A 20,944-nucleotide genomic window follows, 5' to 3' on the forward strand; every position below is an offset into this window, starting at 1 on the left:
GACACGAGGAAGGAACGGGTTAAGGAACCAGGCAAGGTATACAAGGCACTTATCGCTTCTAACCACCGTCCCCAGAGCCCTGCCCACGCGCAAGCGCACTGCTCTCCTCTCGACCCCGCCCCAACTCCACCCCTCAACCTCTCCCTTAGGGCCGTCCCTCCAGGTCTGCGACCAATTAGGGAGAGGAGGCGGGGTTCTGGATGCCGCGGTGCTCGTTGGGTAGTGTTCCTAGTTACTGTTGCTAAGGCTGAGGGGAGCTGGAGGTGGTGGGAGTAACAAGTTTTGGAAGCTAAGGCCTGAAAGAGGTCAAGGGTCAGTGCAGAGCCAGGGAAGAGATGGTGAAGCAGACGATCCAGATTTTCGCGAGGGTAAAGCCCCCTGCTCGGAAGCAGCAATCAGGGGTACGGCGGGGGCGCCAGCGCGGTGGGGCCTCCAGGCCGCGGGTGTGGGGCACGTGAGGGTCCGGCCCCGGGAGAGGGCTCGGCCAGGGCGCGGGTGCGGCCGGGAATCCCGCACGCACTGACCGAGAGCCCCTGCGGCCACGCAGTTGCCGCTGCACGCGGTGAGGGGCGACAGTCACCCAGTCCATTTCCACCCCTCACAGCCCTGCGGCCGCAAACCGGGCACAGAGCTCAAGTGCCCACGCAGGGCAGGCTCGCCTGTTTGCGCACTCCCAGAGACTGCGCCTCAGTCATACCCCGGCATTTACCGCACCTTTCAGGGAAACTGTCACAACTCCATACACACAGGTACACTGAAACGTGTTTTCCCACTGGGGCAAAATATGTGTAAGAGATGCATGCTTCTAAATGTCTGAAATGATACAAATATAGACAGATACACAAAGCATACACTTATTTAATACTTTGCAGTCAGTGGGCCCTCAGGAATTTCTTTTCTATATTGTCATTCTGCAACAAAGACGTGATTTTGATGTATATTCATTGTAGGTATATTTAAGCATCCTGACACACAGAATACACATATATGCTTCATTCAGAAAACATCTATGAGTATTTACTAGGTGCTTTCTCTAGTGTGCTAATTCAGATTACAAAGAATGTTAAGTAAGGCATTAACCTTGGCTCTGAGCAGAGATACTTTGTAATCTTCTTATATGTTTCAAAATAGTGTTTTCTTTGCCTAGAGGAGAATATAGGCATTCTTACCAGGTCTTGAGAAATTGCTACTTGACCCGGGCTTAATCTGCATTTTTTGATCCTTTCAAGAACCCTGCAAGGTGGGTGTCATTTCCCTCATTTTAATGAGGAAACTGAGTCTCTTGGATTAAGTAATGTGACCAGAGTATCCAGCTGGTGAGTTGCAGAACTGTGATTTTAATTAAGGATTCCAGCCCCACCCCCCACCCCCCCCAAGCTAGCTATTCCTGTTTCAGGCAGGAAAAAAAAAAAAAAAAAATCATTCCCAGAGTGAGAATTTAGGCAAGGGCAACTTGAGTCATACTTGTGAGTTCTTAGAGTAGGTATATTATGTATGTTTTATTTCCACCCCATATCTATATTGTGTGTGTGTGTATGTGTGTGTGTGTGTGTGTATAACATCATAGTAACTAATAACTTTGCATTTGCCTCATATAACTTATGTATTTAAAACAAGGAGAAATCAATGTTTATCATCATGATGATGATAACTCTTTTTCTTGACGAGTACATTAAGCAAAAGATGCATAAGAAGACTCAAAGAATATTTTGTTAAAGATATAAAGCAGTATGGAAAGAACCATAGTATCTTCCCATTTATTCCCTCCTTTTACAATCACCTACACAAAGATTTTCTTAAAGTGCATATAAAACGCATGTAAAAAGTATATTGTATGCAACATCTACCCACAGAGTCTTGACTAAAAGCATTGAGTTTACAGAGATTTTGCAGTCAAAAGCAGATGCTCTGGCAAAATGAAAAGATGAGTAAGGTTGGGAAATTGATGGAGAGGCCTGGATTTAATATTGCTATCTTTCTGTCTGTCTCTACCAGGCATGTGCTCTATCACTCAGCCACATCAGCAACCCCTAACTTTCTCTTTTCTTAAAATGCAGGGTTTGGCTCTTTTAATGTGCCTCCTTTCCCACTTCTTAGATGAGTCTAAGAAGGGGATTACTTGATCCTCCAGAGGTACCTTTAGGTGCCGTGTTGCATTTCATGATATCAGATTCTTTGAAATGTTACATGCCACATTCACAAAAAGAATGGGAATGAATAAATACAGAGTTAGTATATTCCTATTTTCCTTTAGAAACTCCATATTTTAGCACTGGATCTTTTTGTCTACAAAAGATTGTATGATTATTTCTCTGACTACAAATGCTATTTGTAGGGCTGGGGATGTGGCTCAAGCGGTAGCGCGCTCGCCTGGCATGCCTGTGGCCCAGGTTTGATCCTCAGCACCACATACACACAAAGATGTTGTGTCTGCCGATAACTAAAAAATAAATATTAAAAAATTCTCTCTCTCTTTAAAAAAATGCTATTTGTAATATTAAACCAAGAATGATTCAAAGGCTGTATATTAATCCTATTCCTTAAGACATATATTAAATTATAATAATTTGTAGACTAATAAAGAAGATATATTGTATGGATCTGATAATTTTAGCAATGGCAGCACTTTCCATTTCTACAGTGCTTTGTACATTTCAAACACATTTTCATATTTATCCTTGCATTTGTTCTGTCTTCTAAACAATAACTAGCCTATCTCAGATAATAAATATTTTTATGACTAAGTGTAGAAAGCCAGTATATTAGACTAAGTTTTCCTACTTTTCTTAATGACTCAAGATTGGCTTAGGAGTAAAGGGGGGCGGATAGCAAGGAGCCATTGTTCCTACCCATCAGTTTTTTTGTTTTTTTTTCTACCTGCTGAGAACAGGTAGAAATCGATTTTTTAAAATGCATGCCACTCCTCACTTTTGCATGTTTGGTGTTTCACACACTCCCTTCATTTACCTGCAGTTATTAAACTGTTTTTGGCGGGGAGGGAGATTTGGTAGTGTAGTGCTCTACAGGACATACTTTGAATGCCTCTTGAGAAAATCTAGCCAGAAAGCCTTGAACCTGGTTCCCGAACTTTCTACAATTTTATTTTACAAAGCCACTTTTGTACCTGAAGTGTTCACATTTTAAATGAGAGGTTTCAATAAAAATCCACTTAGGAAATTATTCATACTTTTGGAGGTTCAGGGGGACGTTTACTTGCTTAGGAATATGACTTTCCTCCCATAATCAAGCATCTAAATGGGTCTTAAATAGGAAGTATTGCCTGTTAGAAAAAAATTTATTTCTTGGTGAAAGACCTTTTTTTAAAAAAAATCCTCTAAATCTAATGAATGATTTTTTTATGGTGCATTACAAAATACTTCCATTTCTATTACATCATTTGGTGCCCCCAGCAATCTTGTAAGGGAGGCAATTCTGTTTTTCTCATTTGCTTTATGTACAAGGAACCTTGATTCTGAAAGTGGTGGCAGATCACACAGCTGGTAAATTGAGCTCAGTGTTTGGACACTAAATATTATGCTTTTCCTTCTTCCACATGATTTCTTTATAGGCTTGAGTCTTGGTTTCCTGGCCAATAAATAAAGAAGTAGGTAACCGAGAAGAGAAACAGAGAAGGTTACAGTTGTAGGGCTTTGATTAAGACCTCCATTTCCATATCAGCTTAGAGAGGCTAAGTGATTTCTCCCAGGTCACTTGCCAATTAGTGGCTGGGCTGGGTTGAAAATGACATCAAAGACATGAAGTACATGTATCTTCTGAAGCCCCATGTCTTATCAAATGTCTGAATATATTTTATGGAAACTTGGGCTTCTTTGAACATAACTTAAATTTGAGCATTCTCACAGCTCTGTGAGAAGGCTCAGATTACTCTCATTCTTTTATCTGTGTCTAGTAGTTTGTAAATACTCAGAAATGTTTATTGGTTATAGTAAAATGTTATTTTTGATAAATACCAAAGCAGTATTTAGATTATATGTTGCTTTCAGGGCTATTAGTTTTCAGTGACAACAACAGAAACATTCACATTCTCAAATTTGAGTGTTTAGATCATTCAGAGATGATCTGAGTTTTTGTTTTGTTTTGTTTGTTTGTTTTTTGGTATTGGGGATTGACTCAGGGGCACTCATCCACTGAGCCACATCCCTAGCCCTGTTTTTGTATTTTATTTAGAGACAGGGTCTCACTGAGTTGCTCAGTGCCTTGCTGTTGATGAGGCTGGCTTTGAACTTAAGATGCTACTGCCTCAGCCACTGCGCCCAGCTGATCTGAATTTTTTTTTTTTTTTAATATTTATTTATTTATTTTTAGTTTTTGGCGGAAACAACACCTTTGTTTGTATGTGGTGCTGAGGATCGAACCCAGGCCGCACGCATGCCAGGCGAGCGCGCTACCGCTTGAGCCACATCCCCAGCCCCTGATCTGAGTTTTCATATAGCATTGATTCAGGTTTTACCTCTTGTTCTGTTCCATATATTTGTTTGAGTGCACACATTTCAATGAGGAAAATTATACTGTTTTGACATTTTATCTTTTTTTTTCCCTTGGAACTGGGGGGTCGAACCCAGGGCTTTTTGAATGCAAGGCAGACACTTTGCCACTGAACTATCTCCCTGTCCATGACATTTTATCTTAAAAGTACAATTTTATACCATTATTATGCAAGTCATAATAACACAGTCATAGTTCAAGCTGTGATTTCACCATTTTATATTTATTCTTATATTTACAGATTTATTCCATAGATGATGATGAAAATTTAACACCTAGCTTGGAAATTATCATACCTCGTGATTTGGCAGATGGATTTGTGAATAATAAGCGAGAAAGCTACAAATTTATGTAAGTTTATCTTTCTTTTACTTCATTCCTTTTTCATTATTGGACTAGCTTTTGTCCTGCATTAATATTCACTGTGAACTCATTAGCCCCATTTCTTGTGGAAAAAGTAGTATGGCTGTCTCATTTGGAGGAGGATCTCAAGTTCACTGCTGTGCTTAAGGTTGAAAGAGGATATATTTCTTTATCTGAGATTATATTCCAGGATTTCAGCCTTTCTTTATCTGATGTTATCTTTTCTATACTCAGCCTGCTGTGGTTTAGCACTTATAGGAAATTCCAATGAACAACTAAACTTTTTTCAAGATAAGACCTTTAGGTATAATCTTGTGTACTGTTTAGGTAAGCCTTCTTTAAAATATGATACACAGATTGCATATGCACATACATACACTTGATAACCATGTTGTCCAGTATAATAGCCATAAGCCACATGTGGCTCTAGAGCTCTTGAAATGTGTTAGTCAACAATTAGATGTCAGGGCTGCTAATATGGCTCAGTTGGTAGAGTGCTTGCCTTACATGCACAAGACTCTAGGTTTGATCCCCAGTACCACACACACACACACACACACAAAAAAGATTGTCTTGTAAAGTATAAAATACATGAAGGCTTTTTGAAAGCTCAATATGTGAAAGAAAAAGAGAATATAAACTATGTTAAGAAGTTTTTCATATCTATTATATATTGTAATGATAAAATTTTAGCTGTATTGTGTTAAAATATACTACTGTAATTATTTTCACCTATTTTGTTTTACTTTTTTCAAAAGCCAAGCTCCTAGAACATTTTAAGTTACATATATGCTCACATTTATGGATTACATTATATTCCTTTTGGGCAGTGCTGAATCATAGTGTCTGGGTGGAAAGTACCAATGGGCCACCCGTGGATAATCACAGTGCCTTTGGTCTGAATACTTTTATAGTAGCCAGTCTTTGAATTTGGGAGGATTATGGATATATATTTCACACTGTCTTTATTCTCAAATTTCAGATTAAGCCATTTCTTTTGATCACCACCTTTGATTTCTGGAGAAGTTTGAGCTCAAGTTAAATGCATATGTGATCTCTAACTCAAATTTTGGTGGTAGATTTCTAGACTTAACTGAAGGAATCCTAATTACTCACTTGCATCTATCTCTAGACTGTTTTGAGACTATCCTGCCCTGGCCTTTGGACAAAACTGTCCCAGACACTTTAAAGTTTTGTTTGTCTCTGTGTCTGTCTGTCTCTCTCTCCATCCCCCACCCATGCTTCCCCTTGCCTTTTCTGTCTTTTTCAGTGCTGGGGATTGAACCCAGGGCCACATATATGCTAAGCACACACTCACCACCACTAAGCTACACCCCCAGCTCCTCTCTTTTTCAGGTTCTTATTCGCTCTTATTTTTTGGCTCATAGAGAATTCTCCTTGATCTTTGTATCTGTACATTTTGTCTCTTTAATATATGTCTCTTTCCACACCCAGCCCATCTTCTTCATTTGTCTCCTTTTACAGCAAGTACAAGCAGGATTGCTAACACATGGTTCTGTAGTGAGGTGGACCTTGCCTTGTCTTATGAGATCCCTGTTGCCTTTCATTAGCTCCTTTAAGAAGCATCCTATGATACATGATTGACTTTTGCAGAAGGGGCATTCTTCTAGAAGATGTAAGCCTGCTACACATCTAAATAGCTATGACTTCATGGCAGTTGGTAGCTGGTCTAAGCCAATCTCTATAAAGCAACACTTTGTTGAAACATTTGATTCAGCATGATCCCATTATTTTAAGAACAACTGATCAGGGCTGGGGATGTGGCTCAAGCGGTGGCGCGCTCACCTGGCATGCGTGCGGCCTGGGTTTGATCCTCAGCACCACATACAAACAGGGATGTTGTGTCCGCCGAAGACTAAAAAATAAATATTAAAAAAAATTCTCTCTCTCTTTAAAAAAAAAAAAAAAGAACAACTGATCAGGGCTGAGGTTATGGCTCAATGGTAGAGCAGTTGCCTAGCATGCCTGAAGCACTGGGTCTGATCTTCAGCACCACATTAAAAACAAATAAATAAAAATAAAGGTATTAAAAAAACAACTGATCATATCTTTATCTATGGACCTTTTCTAAAGTATTCTTTGCATTATATAGAAACAGGGCATTTAAACATATATTTATTGAAAGAGCACCATTTGCCTATATTTTAGATCTCTGAATTTAAATATTGGTTTTAATATTTAAGATAGAATAAAATATTCAACTTTTACATATATTCAGTGATAAATATTTAAGCATTTTGAAGGCTGTTTTCTCCTAAGAAAACTCATTCAATCAATAAATATTTATTGACTACCCACCATATGCTGTGTTCACTGCTAGGAATACAGGAGGGAACATGCACCAAAGCTGCTGTTCTTCTGGAGCTTATATTTTAGTGGGAGGAGACAGACAAGCAAATTAATAAATGCATGTCAGAAATTGTTAAGTGCCACGAAGAAGAGTAAGGCAGGAAAGAGAGGTGAGGAAACCAGCCATGCAAATAGCTGAGGGATGAGAATTCCAGGCCAAGGGAATAGCATGAGCAATGTCTCTGCAGGGGGATGGACACAGGAAGGGGATCTGGGGGGCTGGAGTGCAGTGAGCAAGGGGGCTAAGGGGGAGAAGAGAAGTTGAGGAGCACAGAGCGAGCAGATTATATAGAGCCCTGTGAGTCATGGTGAGCATGGTGAGGGAAGGTTTTGAGCAAAAGAATGAAATGATCTCACCTAAGTTTTAGCAGGATCACTCTTGATACATGGAAAACAGACTGTAAGGAAAACCAGACTAGAATTTATGGTATCTTGGGCCAGGGTGGAAATGTTAAGAAATACAGTGTGCCTTCTATATCTGCAGTTCTTCAGTTCTGATACACAAATCCAAACACCTGTGGACTGAAAATATTGGGAAAACAAACAAACAAAAAAGGGCATATTGAGCACACACAGACTTTTTTCTTGGTTTTTTTTTCCCTAAACAATATAGTTAACGACTATTTACACAGCATTTACATTATATTACACATTCTAAGTAATCTAGAGATGATTTAAAGTATAGGGGAGTATGTGCATAGATTATATGCAAATACTATGTCAGCTTATATAAGGGATGTGAATATCTTTGGATTTTGGTATCCATGGGGGCCCTGGAATCAGTTCCCCAAGGATACCAAGTGATGACCGTAATTGGATTATGGATGTATTTTGGAGGTCAGAGCTGGTAAAATTTGTTAGTAGATTGAATATAGAGTGCAATAGAAAGAGAAAGAGTCAAGGGTGCCTGAAGGATTTTGGACTCAGCATTTAGAAAGATGGAGTTGGGGTGGGGGGTGAGGAAGATTGCAGGAAGAATGGTTTGGGGTACAAAAAGATCAGTATTTGCTGAGTTTGAAATGGAGTTCAGAAAAATCCTACCTAACATCTTAATAAATGAAAGGACCTCCTAGAAATCAGGTATCTCCAGTTGTGTCTCAAGGCATGTTACTGATGGGCTTTAGGACCATGAGTAACTACTTCATCTCTGTGGATCTAAACTTCTTCCTCATAAGCAATTACACAGAACTGATAAAATCTCTCCTAATTCTGTGATTCTGTTTTGCTCTTGAATTGTTTTCAGAAAATAGCTGATCAAAATGCCTTTTTAGATTGCTATGCCACCATGTCAGAAAAAATAAAATATTTGGGATAATACTATTTTATCCTTAATGTACAATTAATGACTTATTATAAAGTTTGATGCCAAAATCCTCATTCTAAAATGGGGCGGGCCAATAAACAGAGGGCTCTGAATTGCTTATGATTCTACCATCTGCTATTGTAAATAGTGGAGAATGTCATGTTTTCCCAAGGAATTCACTGTGTTTTATAGGTAACTTCTCACCTAAAGCTCATTAAAAATGCTTGGTACATAGACACTCAGTATATATTTGTGAAACAAATAGATTAGTAAATGAATATACCATAATTAATTATTTTACAAAATATATCTTTTATAGTGCATTCTGTGTTTGATTCAATGTCTTCTTTAAAACTCCTGCCATTTCTTGATTACGTAGTAGTAGACATAGTTCCTATTATGTAAGGATGTTTGGTCAAGAATGGCTGATTGATTCATCAGTCATCAGCCTGATAAAAGAATCCAGCTAGCTTTCTGTACCACCCGTCTCTTCACAGGCACCACTAGGGGTCTGTACTAAGATGTCCTAGTGGACCATGCTCTGAAGAGCATAGGGAGACCTGTGTTATGTCGACCTCTCTATAATGCTGGTGCTCATATCTAAAGCTGTTTTACACCTGCCAGGTTTTGAGGAGTGGTCTGAGCACATTGAACAGTAAAGACTGCTGTCTAAAATCACCTTGCCTGAGAAATGCCTTAGAATATCTCCTTGTGTAGTTCATTATTTACTTTTCAAAAACAAATGTGGTTCAGCTATAGGGATCCTTTAAATTTAATGTAGACCAGAGGTTCCTGCAATAAAGACAAATTTCTTAACGTTTTATATTTCCGGTTTTATATTTCCATCTCTAGACACTCTTCTGCAGTTCCCAGCAGTGGAAACAGGTTTGCATGTCACCTATAGTCTCCACTTGGATTGAACACATGCCAATTTACTTGAGTACACAGGCATGTAGTCCAGAAGTTCCTGTGTCTCCCCGAGAGTTGCTTAGGATGTCCTCAAAGTGTCTATTTTAAAATTTTTGCTTTAAAGTTCTCATCTCTACAACTTTTATTTCGAAAAAATTTAAATATATAAGGTAGAAGAACAACCCAGTCAACATTCATATACTCTTTGTGGGAGATTCACCCTTTGCTAACATTTTGGTTGGTCTCTCTGTCCCCCCTCCCAGCCCGCCTCCCTCTTCTCATTATTGCGATGTTTTCATGGGGGCTATACATGCTGGTAGTACCTCACTTCACTGCAAAAGAATAGATGTGTCTCCTACTCAAATTATTCCACTGTGCTTGCAATCCTGTACTCATCAGAGTGGCACCGGAGAAGAGTGAAACTGACACCACACCATCTCCCATTCCCCGGTCACTGCCAATTTAATAAAGACTTCTCTTTGCAGAACAGATATATCTTAGTTTACTTTTTGACTTTTGAATCTTGGTCAATAAAATGAAACAACGCCATCTTGAGAATTGACATTGTTGATACTGGATTTTAGTACCTAATTAGTGAAACATAAACTTCAGTTCAATTTAATTTTAAAATTAAATTCAATAATGATACAATTCACAGTTGCCCTCATTTTCTCACAGGTCAGACATCAGAAGTTCTTTGGCTGTTTACATCCTGTTCTTGGGTTTCCATTTCATGCAGTTATCTGAATTTGAATTTGATGCCAATTGTAGACACTGTCCCTCTTGAGAGCTAAAAAACACACAGTTTATTATTTGGTTCAAAGCTGCTGCAGCTTTTCAGAGGGATTTATTGTGCAGATCTTGTCAAAGCAATACTGTTTACCCACCATTTGTATACAGGAGTACAAGAGCACAGTGTGGTGGAACTACAGGACAAACATTGTGTTAAGTTAGGTAAGCCTGATGATGTAAATGTGGGGTCACTTACAAAGCTTTAGAAAAACAAGATTTATTAATCCAATAGTGTTTGAAGGCACAGCATTTAAATAATTACCACTTTCACATTGCAGATTTCAGAGGATTTTTGATCAAGATGCAAAGCAAGAGATCATTTTTGAAAACATTGCCAAACCAGTTGCTGAGAGGTAGGATTTCCCAGATTTTCTTCAGTGGGTTCGTGGTTTTTCATCTTGTCTTCAATTCTCGGATAATTGTGGTAATGTGCTTCAGTATACCAATTATACACTCAGGCTTTAGGGCATGTAATGATGACAGCATTAATATCTTCTGTTCATATAGCCATTTGTTTTAGACTTAAATTCTGAGCCTCAAAACAAATCATTGTGATAGAATAGCTATTGTTACTCCCATTTGCAAAGACAGTGTGAACTGAGGACCACAGGAATGGATGGCACTCACCAGATGGGGTTGCCAGGCTAGTGGTGGCAGAGACCTAGATCGTTTTCTAGTTGTTACTCCAGTGCCCCTTCCTTAGTTCAATATTTCAAGCATATGGTTAGATGGACAAGGAATAAGGTATGTGTGGCATTTTTTATCTTTTTTTTGTACCAGGGATTGAAGCCCGGGTGCTTAACCACTGAGCCACATCCCCAGCCTTTTTTATTTTTTATTTAGAGACGGGGTCTTGCTGAGTTGCCCAGGCCTTGCTAAGTTGCTCAGGGCCTTGCTAAGTTGCTGAGGCTGGCTTTGAACTCCCAATCCTGCTGCCTCAGCTTCCCAAGCTGCTGGGGTTACAGGCGTGTACCGCCTCGCCTGGTTTATGGCTGGCATTTGAGAGGCCTACTAATGACTGGCTCTACTCTACCTCAGGGTCATTTCAAAGCTTGGTCCATTTGCTTTTATATATCCAGACAGTTCCAGGCTTCTGACTACTAGAACCAAACTCTCATGAAAATACAGAATAAATCAGAATGACAATTTGTTAATATAGCTTGGCTAAATCCCCTTGGGATTAGACACTCAAGCCCCCTGATAAGTACGCTGTCTTCTTGTAGGGAATCTACATGGAAAACTCCACTAATAAGGTTGCTTTCTGATCCTGAAATCACATGGATAATCCTAATGACCTAATAACCCCCCAACACATCCATCTTTACAATTAAGATGAAAAATATATCTATAAATGCACCCAAATTCAATTTCACTCATCAGTATCCTCTTTGTGTAAACATTGCTGGAAATACATTGCTTTACTTTGTCTCTCAAACTCCTATTATGAATCTTGCTCAAACTGAGTCCTTGTCTTTTAGTCCTGTCTTCCTTCATGGGTAAAGTACAATTGTGTAGGCTTTCTTTCAGTTATAACACAATCCAGTTATAACACAATCCTCTTTAGATCTGGTTTCCTTGATTAAATCTCAAGCATTTCTAAATTCCCTTCCTTTCAGTAATCATTTGTGTTAGGCGATTTCTCAGGTGGCTGCTCTCATGTTTATTTTGAAACTTCCTAATATTATTCTGGAGGGAACCTCATTTGTTTCGTGGATGCCCAGGTCTTCTCCCTCCCACTCTTGACTCTCTCCCACCTTGATCCCACCGCCTGCTCCAGGCCCTGCCCTCTCCTCAGCTTTTCTTTATGGCAAATCCATTTGAAATGGTTGACTGTATTCGCTATTCCATTTTCTCTCTTACGCCCAGTTCTTAGATTTGGGTTCCCAGTGCTCCCCTGAGATTGTTTTTGTCACAGTCAGCTGTGGCTTCTGTTTGCTAAATTTAATCATGGCCTTTGTCAGTCCCCCTGCTCTTTGGCACACCTGCTGTTTTGACACAGTTCATTATTCCACCGTCTTCACTTGGCTTCTGATGCTACACTCCTGATTTCCCACTTACCTCACTAGCCCCTCCATAGTTAATTTATTTAACTTTATATTCAGTGACCATTTGCTCTTGCTGTCCCCCCTGCCTGAAATTCTCTTCCCTCAGAAGTCTGTATGGTTCCTTCCTCAGCAACTGGAAAGTCTTTGACCATTTTCCTGGTGAACTCTTCCTTGGCTACCCCATTTAAAATGACACCCCTGCAACGCTTCCTTTCAACACTTAGCACTTATTACCACTGACATTCCATATAGTTTGATTATTAGTGTGTGTGTGTGTGTGTGTGTGTGTGTGTGCCCACCTGCTTCTTCCAGAACAAAATCTCCATGAAAGCAGTGGCTTTGTTTTGTTCATTAACTTGACAAGGACACCCAACTCTAATGACAAGATTTCAAAAATGTCAGGCAAGAATTGTGATCAGGTAGCTCAAGTTGGTCCTAGAGGGTCATATCAGTAGGAATAGAGCATTCTATCCATAGGAAATATCCTCTTTGTCCTTTTTATTATTTTTCATCCTATATTCCATTTTCCTGAAACTCTTTGTGCTCCAATTTTTTTTCCTACTAATCTTGGTCTGATTTATATTTCTCTATCATTCAATTGCTTTGTGACATTTTGTGTTCAGGTTGTGAATCTGATTGACAAAATATAGCTCACCTTTTCCTCTTTAGCCAACATAGTGTTCCTGATCTTTAACAGGCTACTTTAATTTACTTATTTTAATTCCTCTAACATTGTTTGAAGCTCTTTCTTCTCTAAATTTTTCCATTTATTGTACATATATATTTTTCTTTTCTTGCCTCCCATTGGTTTGACCGTGCTCTTCATCGTTGCTGTTTTCATTTTCTCCTTCCAGGTGTTCACTGTGTATTAACCCCTCTAGTTTAAATTAGGATCTTTAAACCTATAGGAATCTTCTCAATATCTAAACTTCATGTTCCTGCCCCACCCCATTCTCCCCACATGCCCTCCTGCCTCTCCCACTAGGACCTTGGCACACTCTTCCTCTGCATCTCCTGCCCCGACTACGTCCAGTTTGGAGATCAAGGGATTTTTCCTTCTGAATTCTTATTAATCATCTTATTATAAACAATTATGTAAATTTATCTCTAAGTTTACCTGTTTGCTCATCAGTGTTCCCTGTACTCATGTCTGTTTCTTCAATTTCTTTTTGGTAATTATCCTCAAAAAACTTTTGGGAACTTGCCAAAGCATTTCATTTCATTTCACAATTCAGTGGCAGTTTGAGTGGGTATGTGAAATAAGTCAAACCCAGAAAGTCAAGGGTTGAATGTTTTCTCTCATATGTGGAAGACCAAAAACAGGGGAAAGGGGAATGGAGGAAGGCAGGGGAAATCCCGTGAAAAGAGAGGAGATGTCAGTGGAGTTGAAGAAGAGGATTAAAGGGGAGGGAGGAGGGACCAGAAGTGGGAGGAACAGTGGAAAGAAACCAGCCAAACTGTCCCATGTACGTATGTGACTAGTACCAAGTGAGTTTTTAGCTTTATGTGTATCTGTAGTGCACTAATTTAAAAGAAGACTCTAAATAAATAGAAGACCAGAAGAGTAGAGGAAAGGGAACAAGGGGAGGGAGGGGTAAAGGAAAGAGGAAGTACTAGGAACTGAATTGGAGCAAATTATTTTCATCATGTCAAAATAAAGCCTGATATTTTTATTAGTGCATTAGAGGTGTACATAATAAGTCCTTTCCTCTCAGAACTCTGAAGATATTGCTCCATTGTCTCTTTTTTAAAAAATTATTTATTTATTCTAATTTGTAATACAGAACAGCAGAATGCATTTCAATTCATAGTCCACATATAGAGCACAATTTTCATGTCTCTGGTTGTACACAAAGTAGACTCACACCATTCATGTCTTCATACATGTATTTAGGGTAATGATGTCCATCTCATTCCACCATCTTTCCTACCTCCCCACCCCGTGCCCCCTCCCTTCCCCCTCCCCTCCCCTCTCTCCCCTTTATTTCTTGCACTATAGGAGTCTTGTTAAGGAAGTCTGAGCCTAATCCAACATGATGAAGATTTGGGCCCACTTTTTCTTCTATTAGATACAAAGTCTCTGGTCTAATTCCTAGGTCCTTGATCCACTTTGAGTTGAGTTTTATGCATGGTGAGAGATAGGGGCTTAATTTCATTTTGCTGCATATGGATTCTAGTTCTCCCAGCACCATTTGTTGAACAGGCTGTCTTTTCTCCAATATATGTTTTTGGCGCCTTTGTCTAGTATGAGATAACTGTATTTATGTGGGTTTGTAACTGTGTCCTCTATTCTGTACCAGTGGTCTACAAATCTATTTTGGTGCCAATACCATGCTGTTTTTGTTACTGTTGCCCTTTAGTATGGTTTAAGGTCTGGTATAGTGATGCCACCAGCTTCACTCTTCTTGCTAAGGATTGCTTTGGCTATTCTGGGTCTCTTATTTTTCCAGATGGATTTCATGATTGTTTTTTCTATTTCTATGAGGAATTTCATTGGGACTTTAATTGAAATTTTATTAAATCTGTATAGTGCTTTTGGTAGTATGGTCATTTTGACAATATTAATTCTGCCTATTCAAGAACAAGGAAGATCTTTCCATCTTTTAAGCTCTTCTTTAATTTCTTTCTTTAGCATTCTGTAATTTTCATTGTAGAAGCCTTTCACATCTTTTGTTGATTCCCAAGTATTTTTTTAGGCTATTTTAAATGTGGTAGTTTTCCTAGTTTCTTTCAGGGGATTTGTCACTGATGTACAGAAATGCTTTTGATTTATGGGTGTTGATTTTATATCCCTCTACTTTGATAAAATTGAATGCTTTCAATTTTTCTCCATTTAGAATGATGCTGGCCTTGGGCTTAGAATAGGTAGCTTTTACAATATTGAGATATATTCCTATTATCCCTAGTTTTTCTAGTGTTTTGAACATGAAGGGATTCTACATTTTGTCAAATGCTTTTTCTGCATCTATTGAGATGATCATAAGATTCTTATCTTTAAGTCTGTTGATGTGATGAATTACATTTATTGATTTCCATATGTTGAACCAACCTTGCATCCCTGGGATGAATCCTACTTGATCATGGTGCACAATCTTTTTGATATGTTTTTGTATTTGATTTGCCAGAATTTTACTGAGAAATTTTGCATCTATGTTCATTAGAGATATTGGTCTGAAGTTTTCTTTCTTTGATATGTGTGTATCTGGTTTTGGACTCAGGGTTATATTGGCCTCATAGAATGAGTTTGGAAATGCTCCCTGTTTTTCTACTTCATGAAATAATTTGTAGAGTATAGGTATTAATTCTTCTTTATAGGTCTTGTAGAACCCAGCTGTATATCCATCTGGTCCTGGGCTTTCTTGGTTGGTAGGCTTCTAATAGTGTCTTCTATTTCCTTGCTTTAGATTGATCTGTTTAAATTGTGTATATCATCCTGATTCAATTTGGGCAACTCATATGCCTCTAGAAATTTGTCAATGCCTTTGATATTCTCTATTTTATTGGAGTGCAAGTTTTCAAAATAATTTCTAATTATCTTCTGTATTTCTGTAATGATATTTCCTTTTTCATCATGTATGTTAGTGATTTGAGTTTTCTCTGTTTCTTTGTTAGCATGGCTAAGGGTTTGTCAATTTTATTTATTTTTTTAGAAGAACCAACTTTTTGTTTTGTCAATTTCTTCAGTTGTTTCTTTTGTTTCAATTTCATTGATTTGAGCTCTGTTTTTAACTATTTCCCATCTTCTACTGCTTTTGGTGTTGATTTGTTCTTCTTTTTCTAGGGCTTTGAGATGTAAAGTTAGGTCATTTATTTGTTGACTTTTTCTTAAGAAATGAACTCCATGCAATGAACTTTCTTCTTTGTACTGCCTTCATAGTGTTCCAGAAATTTTGATATGTTGTATCAGTATTCTCATTTATCTCTAAGAATTTTTTAATCTTTTCTTTGATGTCTTCTGCAATCCATTGTTCATTCAATAGCATATTATTTAGTCTCCAGATGTTGGAGTAGCTTCTATTTTTTATTTTATCATTGATTTTTAATTTCATTCCATTATGATATGATAGAATGCAGGGTAGTCTCTCTAATTTTTTGTATTTGTTAAGAGTTGCTTTCAGGCATAATACATGGTCTATTTTATAGAAGGATCCATGTGCTGCTGAGAAGAAAGTATATTCGCTCATTGATGGATGAAATATTCTAAATATGTCAGTTAAGTCTAAGTTATTAATTGTTTTATTGACTTCTATAGTTTCTTTGTTCAGCTTTTGTTTGGAAGATCTATCAAATGGTGAAAGAAGTGTGTTGAATCATTATGTTGTCATCTGTTTGACTCTTGAACTTGGCAAGAGTTTGATGAACGCAGATGCTCCATTGTTTGGGGCATATATATTTATAATTGTTATATGTCTTATTGTTGTATGGTTCCCTTAAACAGTATGAAATGTTCTTTTTTATTTCTTTTGATTAACTTTGGCTCTAAGTCTACTTTATTTGATGTGATGATGGAAACCCCTGCTTATTTCTGCAGTCCATCACTTTCAATCTGTGGATGTCTTTTCCTATGAGATGAGTCTCTTGAAGGCAGCATATTGTTGGGTCTTTTTAAAAAATCCAATCTGCCAGTCGATTGGTGAGTTTAAGCCATTGATATTCAGGGTTATTATTGAGACATTATTTGTATTCCCAGCCATTTTTGTTTATTTTTGGTATTTAACTTAACTTGGTTTCCTTTTATTGGTTTTTCCTTTAGTGTAATACCTCCTTTTGCTGATTTTCATTGTTGTTTTTCATTTCCTCCTCATGGAATGTTCTGTAGTGCAGGCTTTCTAGTTGTAAACCTTTAACTTTTGTTTATCATGGAAGGTTTTTATTTCACCATCAAATCTAACGCTTAATTTTACTGGATGTAGATTCTTGGTTGGCATCCATTTTCTTTCAGAGCTTGGTATGTTATTCTAGGATTCTAGCTTTTAGGGTCTGGGTTGAGAAATCTGCAGAGATCCTAATTGGTTTCCATTATCTCTTTGAATGTAGTGTTGTTGAAAAGATGTCAATGTCAATGTCAATCTGGTTCTTATTTGTTTTTATAAATAACTGTTTTTACTTTCTAGCTGCTTTTAGGAATTTTTCCCTTTATTTTTTTGAAATTTCATACCAGTGACTCTAGGTATGGGTATCTTTTCATGTATCCTCATCTTTCTTTCTGCGATTTTATTCCAAAACCTTCATATTCAAACTTAAGGGCCAACACATTTATAATTTCTTTGATGATTAAAAAAATCTCTAATCTTTAAATAATCTTTCTTATCTCCCTTCTTTCTGGAATGTCCAATTCAAAACTACCACCTCTGTCCTTCAGATATTACCATTATCCTTTTTTCATTCCCATTACTCTGTCCTTTAGTTCTGAATTCTAGAAGAATCTGTCAGCTCTGACTTTTGGCATGGCGATTTGCTTTTCAGTCACAGACATTCTTCTGTATCACCTACTTCTAAGTTCTTTATTTTCACAACCTCATTTTTTATTTCTAGAAAATTAAAAATTCTAATTTTGCTTATGGAAGTGGTATCCTTCCTTTCTTTTTGGAGAGGATGATTATCTTCTTTTGAAACATTGATATTTTTCTCTCTGCTTTTTGTTTATGTGTGTGTTCTTCACTGTTGAGTTTGGTGGTTTCTTTCCTGGTGCAGACTTCCCTTCACCTGTTTGGTTACTTAGTGAGGGGCTCATGTCTGTCATCCAAGAGTGCTGGTGTCTGTCGGAGGATGCCATTTCTGTTCTCTCTGCCTTCCCCTCCAGTCTGTGGGGAAGAGATGTGCTGTGGGCCTGGATTACACGCTGGGTGGGAGGCCCTCTTTCCCCCTTGGTGTTGGGCCCTGGTTATTGTCATCCATCCAAGCTCCTGCTCTGCAGAAATGTGTGCTGCAACAGCTGATAGATGAATGAGGCAGATTCATACTTTTCTTTGATTCATGTCTGAACGAGGGAGTTACTAAGGAAATTAATATGTTAAATTAAGAGCCTGGAGAGGAAATCACTTTTTTCATTGACTTTAAATATGTATATATATTCTCACATATGTTCACATTTTATGAAAACTTGAGTTGTGTAACTTTGAAATGGTAAAACATAAAATATTATTGAAGTGTCATTTATATATGGTATTTGAATTAATATTTATTTCTATAAAAGTGAAAATCAATTTTAAAGAATTACATAATTTAGCAAGCCCAGGAATAGAAACTGTGCCATTTAGATGTTAAAAGGAAATGCCTACTACTCTTCAGGAAGGCCAGCCTTCAGGAACACCTTCCCAGTATAAAATACAGCCACCTGAGCCAGGCTGATAACGTTATTCTATTGGTTAATATATCCTAGCTTACTTTTAGTTGTTGTATACAATCAAAGCTAAATAAGGTAATCACATTTCTTTCTAAAATTCTACAATTCAAAAATCTTACTAATTTAGATTTACCTTTTCCTACCATGTCCAAATCAGAGATATATTGCATACTATATGGATGGAAAGAAGTTGTAAAGCTTTTACTTTACATCATTAGAAATTAAGTAAAAGAATCTTTATGGTTATTTATTATTTAGTACATCTCCTCTAGGACATACTTCATCATGCTTTCCCTTCCTAATATTGATTTTTCTGAAACATATCCTATGTTTATTGGTAACAGGTTAAAACTCCCTTTTATCACATGAAATTTTTCATTGATTTTTGGATGAATATCTTATAAAGATAAATTTAGCAAGTCCACAAGTATGTATGGTATTGCAGTATATAAAAGAATTTGTTGTTTGTCTTATATTTTAATCTGTTGTCACGCTTCTCAGATTGTAAGTACATTGATCTCTGAAATGTGTGGTAGTCTATCAGAGAATACCTAAAGCTATAAGCCAGTATGGTACATCATTCTGGAGTGTCAATTGCACTTAAAGATTTAGGAAGTAAAACTTTAAACTCTAGATCTTTATGAGGTCTTATCACATGCATCTCCAAATCTGCAGAATTCCAATTTTCCAGTATAGCTAATTATGTATATCTTACCTAAAAGTTTGGGATGCAGGAAATCTACCTTACACACATGAGTGATTTTGGAAAGATTTTGAAATTTATATTTTAGGAGAAATATGGTAGTTTGACCAAAATGAACAGGGTACATGCTGCCAGGAGGAGTGTTTTGTTGTGACATAGTCCCCCAGCTGGCACGGGATAGCTAAAGTATCTGTATCACAAGGTCAACTGGGCTGTTTGTTTTTTTCAACTATTAGTCATCTTGTAAACCATCACTTTTTAACCTTTGATCTCACCAGTGATTCACAATATCAAGTCAGCCTTTCAGTAAATGAATGTCAGTAGAGGGGGCAGAGAGAGAAGAGGGGAGGGGAGGGGAGGGGAGGGGGGATAGTAGAGGATAGGAAAGGCAGCAGAACACAACAGACACTAGTATGGCAATATGTAAATCAATGGATGTGTAACTGATGTGATTCTGCAATCTGTATATGGGGTAAAAATGGGAGCTCATAACCCACTTGAATCAAAGTGTGAAATATGATATATCAAGAACTATGTAATGTTTTGAACAGCCAACAATAAAAAATTAAAAAAAAAAAAAAAAGAAGAGGGAGAAGGGAAAAAGAAAACTCTTAGAGCTACAATCTCAGACTTGGAGAAGAATGTGTTGGAACTCTTGTGCTCTGTCTCGGTGGGAGGCCAGGAGTCATGGAGGGTTTTCTCATGGGAGTGGCACTACTACAGTCTTAGTGGGGCCAGGATCAAGGCTCAGCAAGGCTTCCACCTGCTGCTCTTTAGAAAACAGGGTTTGCTGATGATGCTGTGGGTTTTAGAGCCTGATCGGTCCTGCTTTCCAGCCAGAGAAGAGCTCCTATGCCTTCTCTGCATTTACTTCTCTTGTATAAAAGAGTAGTAAATGGCTGGGGGTGTGTCTCAGTGGTACAACACTTGCCTAGCACACTCAAGGTTCTGAGTTTGATTCTCAGCACCACACACAAAAAATTTAATTTTAAAAAGTAGTAATAACAGTCTTATCAGTCAGTTCACCCTTGCATATTTGTACTTTTATCTGGTTCAAAATATTTGGCATCAAGTGGAATGATCTAATTCTGGTTGCAGTCCTGTGTGACTTACTGTGTGACTCTGGATTGAACATATCACCTCTGGATCAGTTATCTGCTCTGAAAAAGGAGTGATAATAATACCATATTTAGAAGTTGTTTTGAGGATGAAAAGAAACTGCATATGAATGTACTTTGTGAACTCTAATGCTTTAATCAATTTAGGTATATTGTAATAGTTGGAAATCTTTATTCTCTTTTTCAATTTAAAATTATACCTAGTGACTTTGATTCCAGACCAAAATGGAATAGACAATTCTCTGTATTCCTCTAAGTAATTAAAACTCTGGACATTATATTAAAAGAAATATAATGTCTTTGAGAGAAGGGAAGAAGGCAGACCCCCTAGGGACCTTGGGCCTGAGGAACAATATGGTTCCCTGGTAATTTTCCCCCTCCCTCATATATCTCAAACTGGATGCTGAAGAAACTGGCACCTGAGAAAGACTAGTGGGCTCAAACAAAATCTGCTCTCCTCAGACACAGAATCAGGAAAGGGATAAGCTA

The 20,944-nt window shown here is 37.9% G+C and overlaps 1 protein-coding gene across 1 annotated transcript in view; it reads left to right on the forward strand.

Moving 5' to 3' along the window:
* The first annotated feature begins 328 nt into the window (after positions 1 to 328).
* Kif6 (kinesin family member 6) overlaps positions 329 to 20,944 on the forward strand; it is a 380,879-nt gene continuing 360,263 nt past the window's right edge. Inside the window, 3 exon segments of the mRNA XM_027943549.2 lie at positions 329 to 401; positions 4,748 to 4,857; positions 10,522 to 10,596. Coding sequence (XP_027799350.2) covers positions 336 to 401; positions 4,748 to 4,857; positions 10,522 to 10,596 — 251 coding nt within the window. The 5' untranslated portion in view covers positions 329 to 335.

Source organism: Marmota flaviventris, chromosome 6, assembly GCF_047511675.1.
Source record: "Marmota flaviventris isolate mMarFla1 chromosome 6, mMarFla1.hap1, whole genome shotgun sequence".
NCBI lineage: Eukaryota > Metazoa > Chordata > Mammalia > Rodentia > Sciuridae > Marmota > Marmota flaviventris.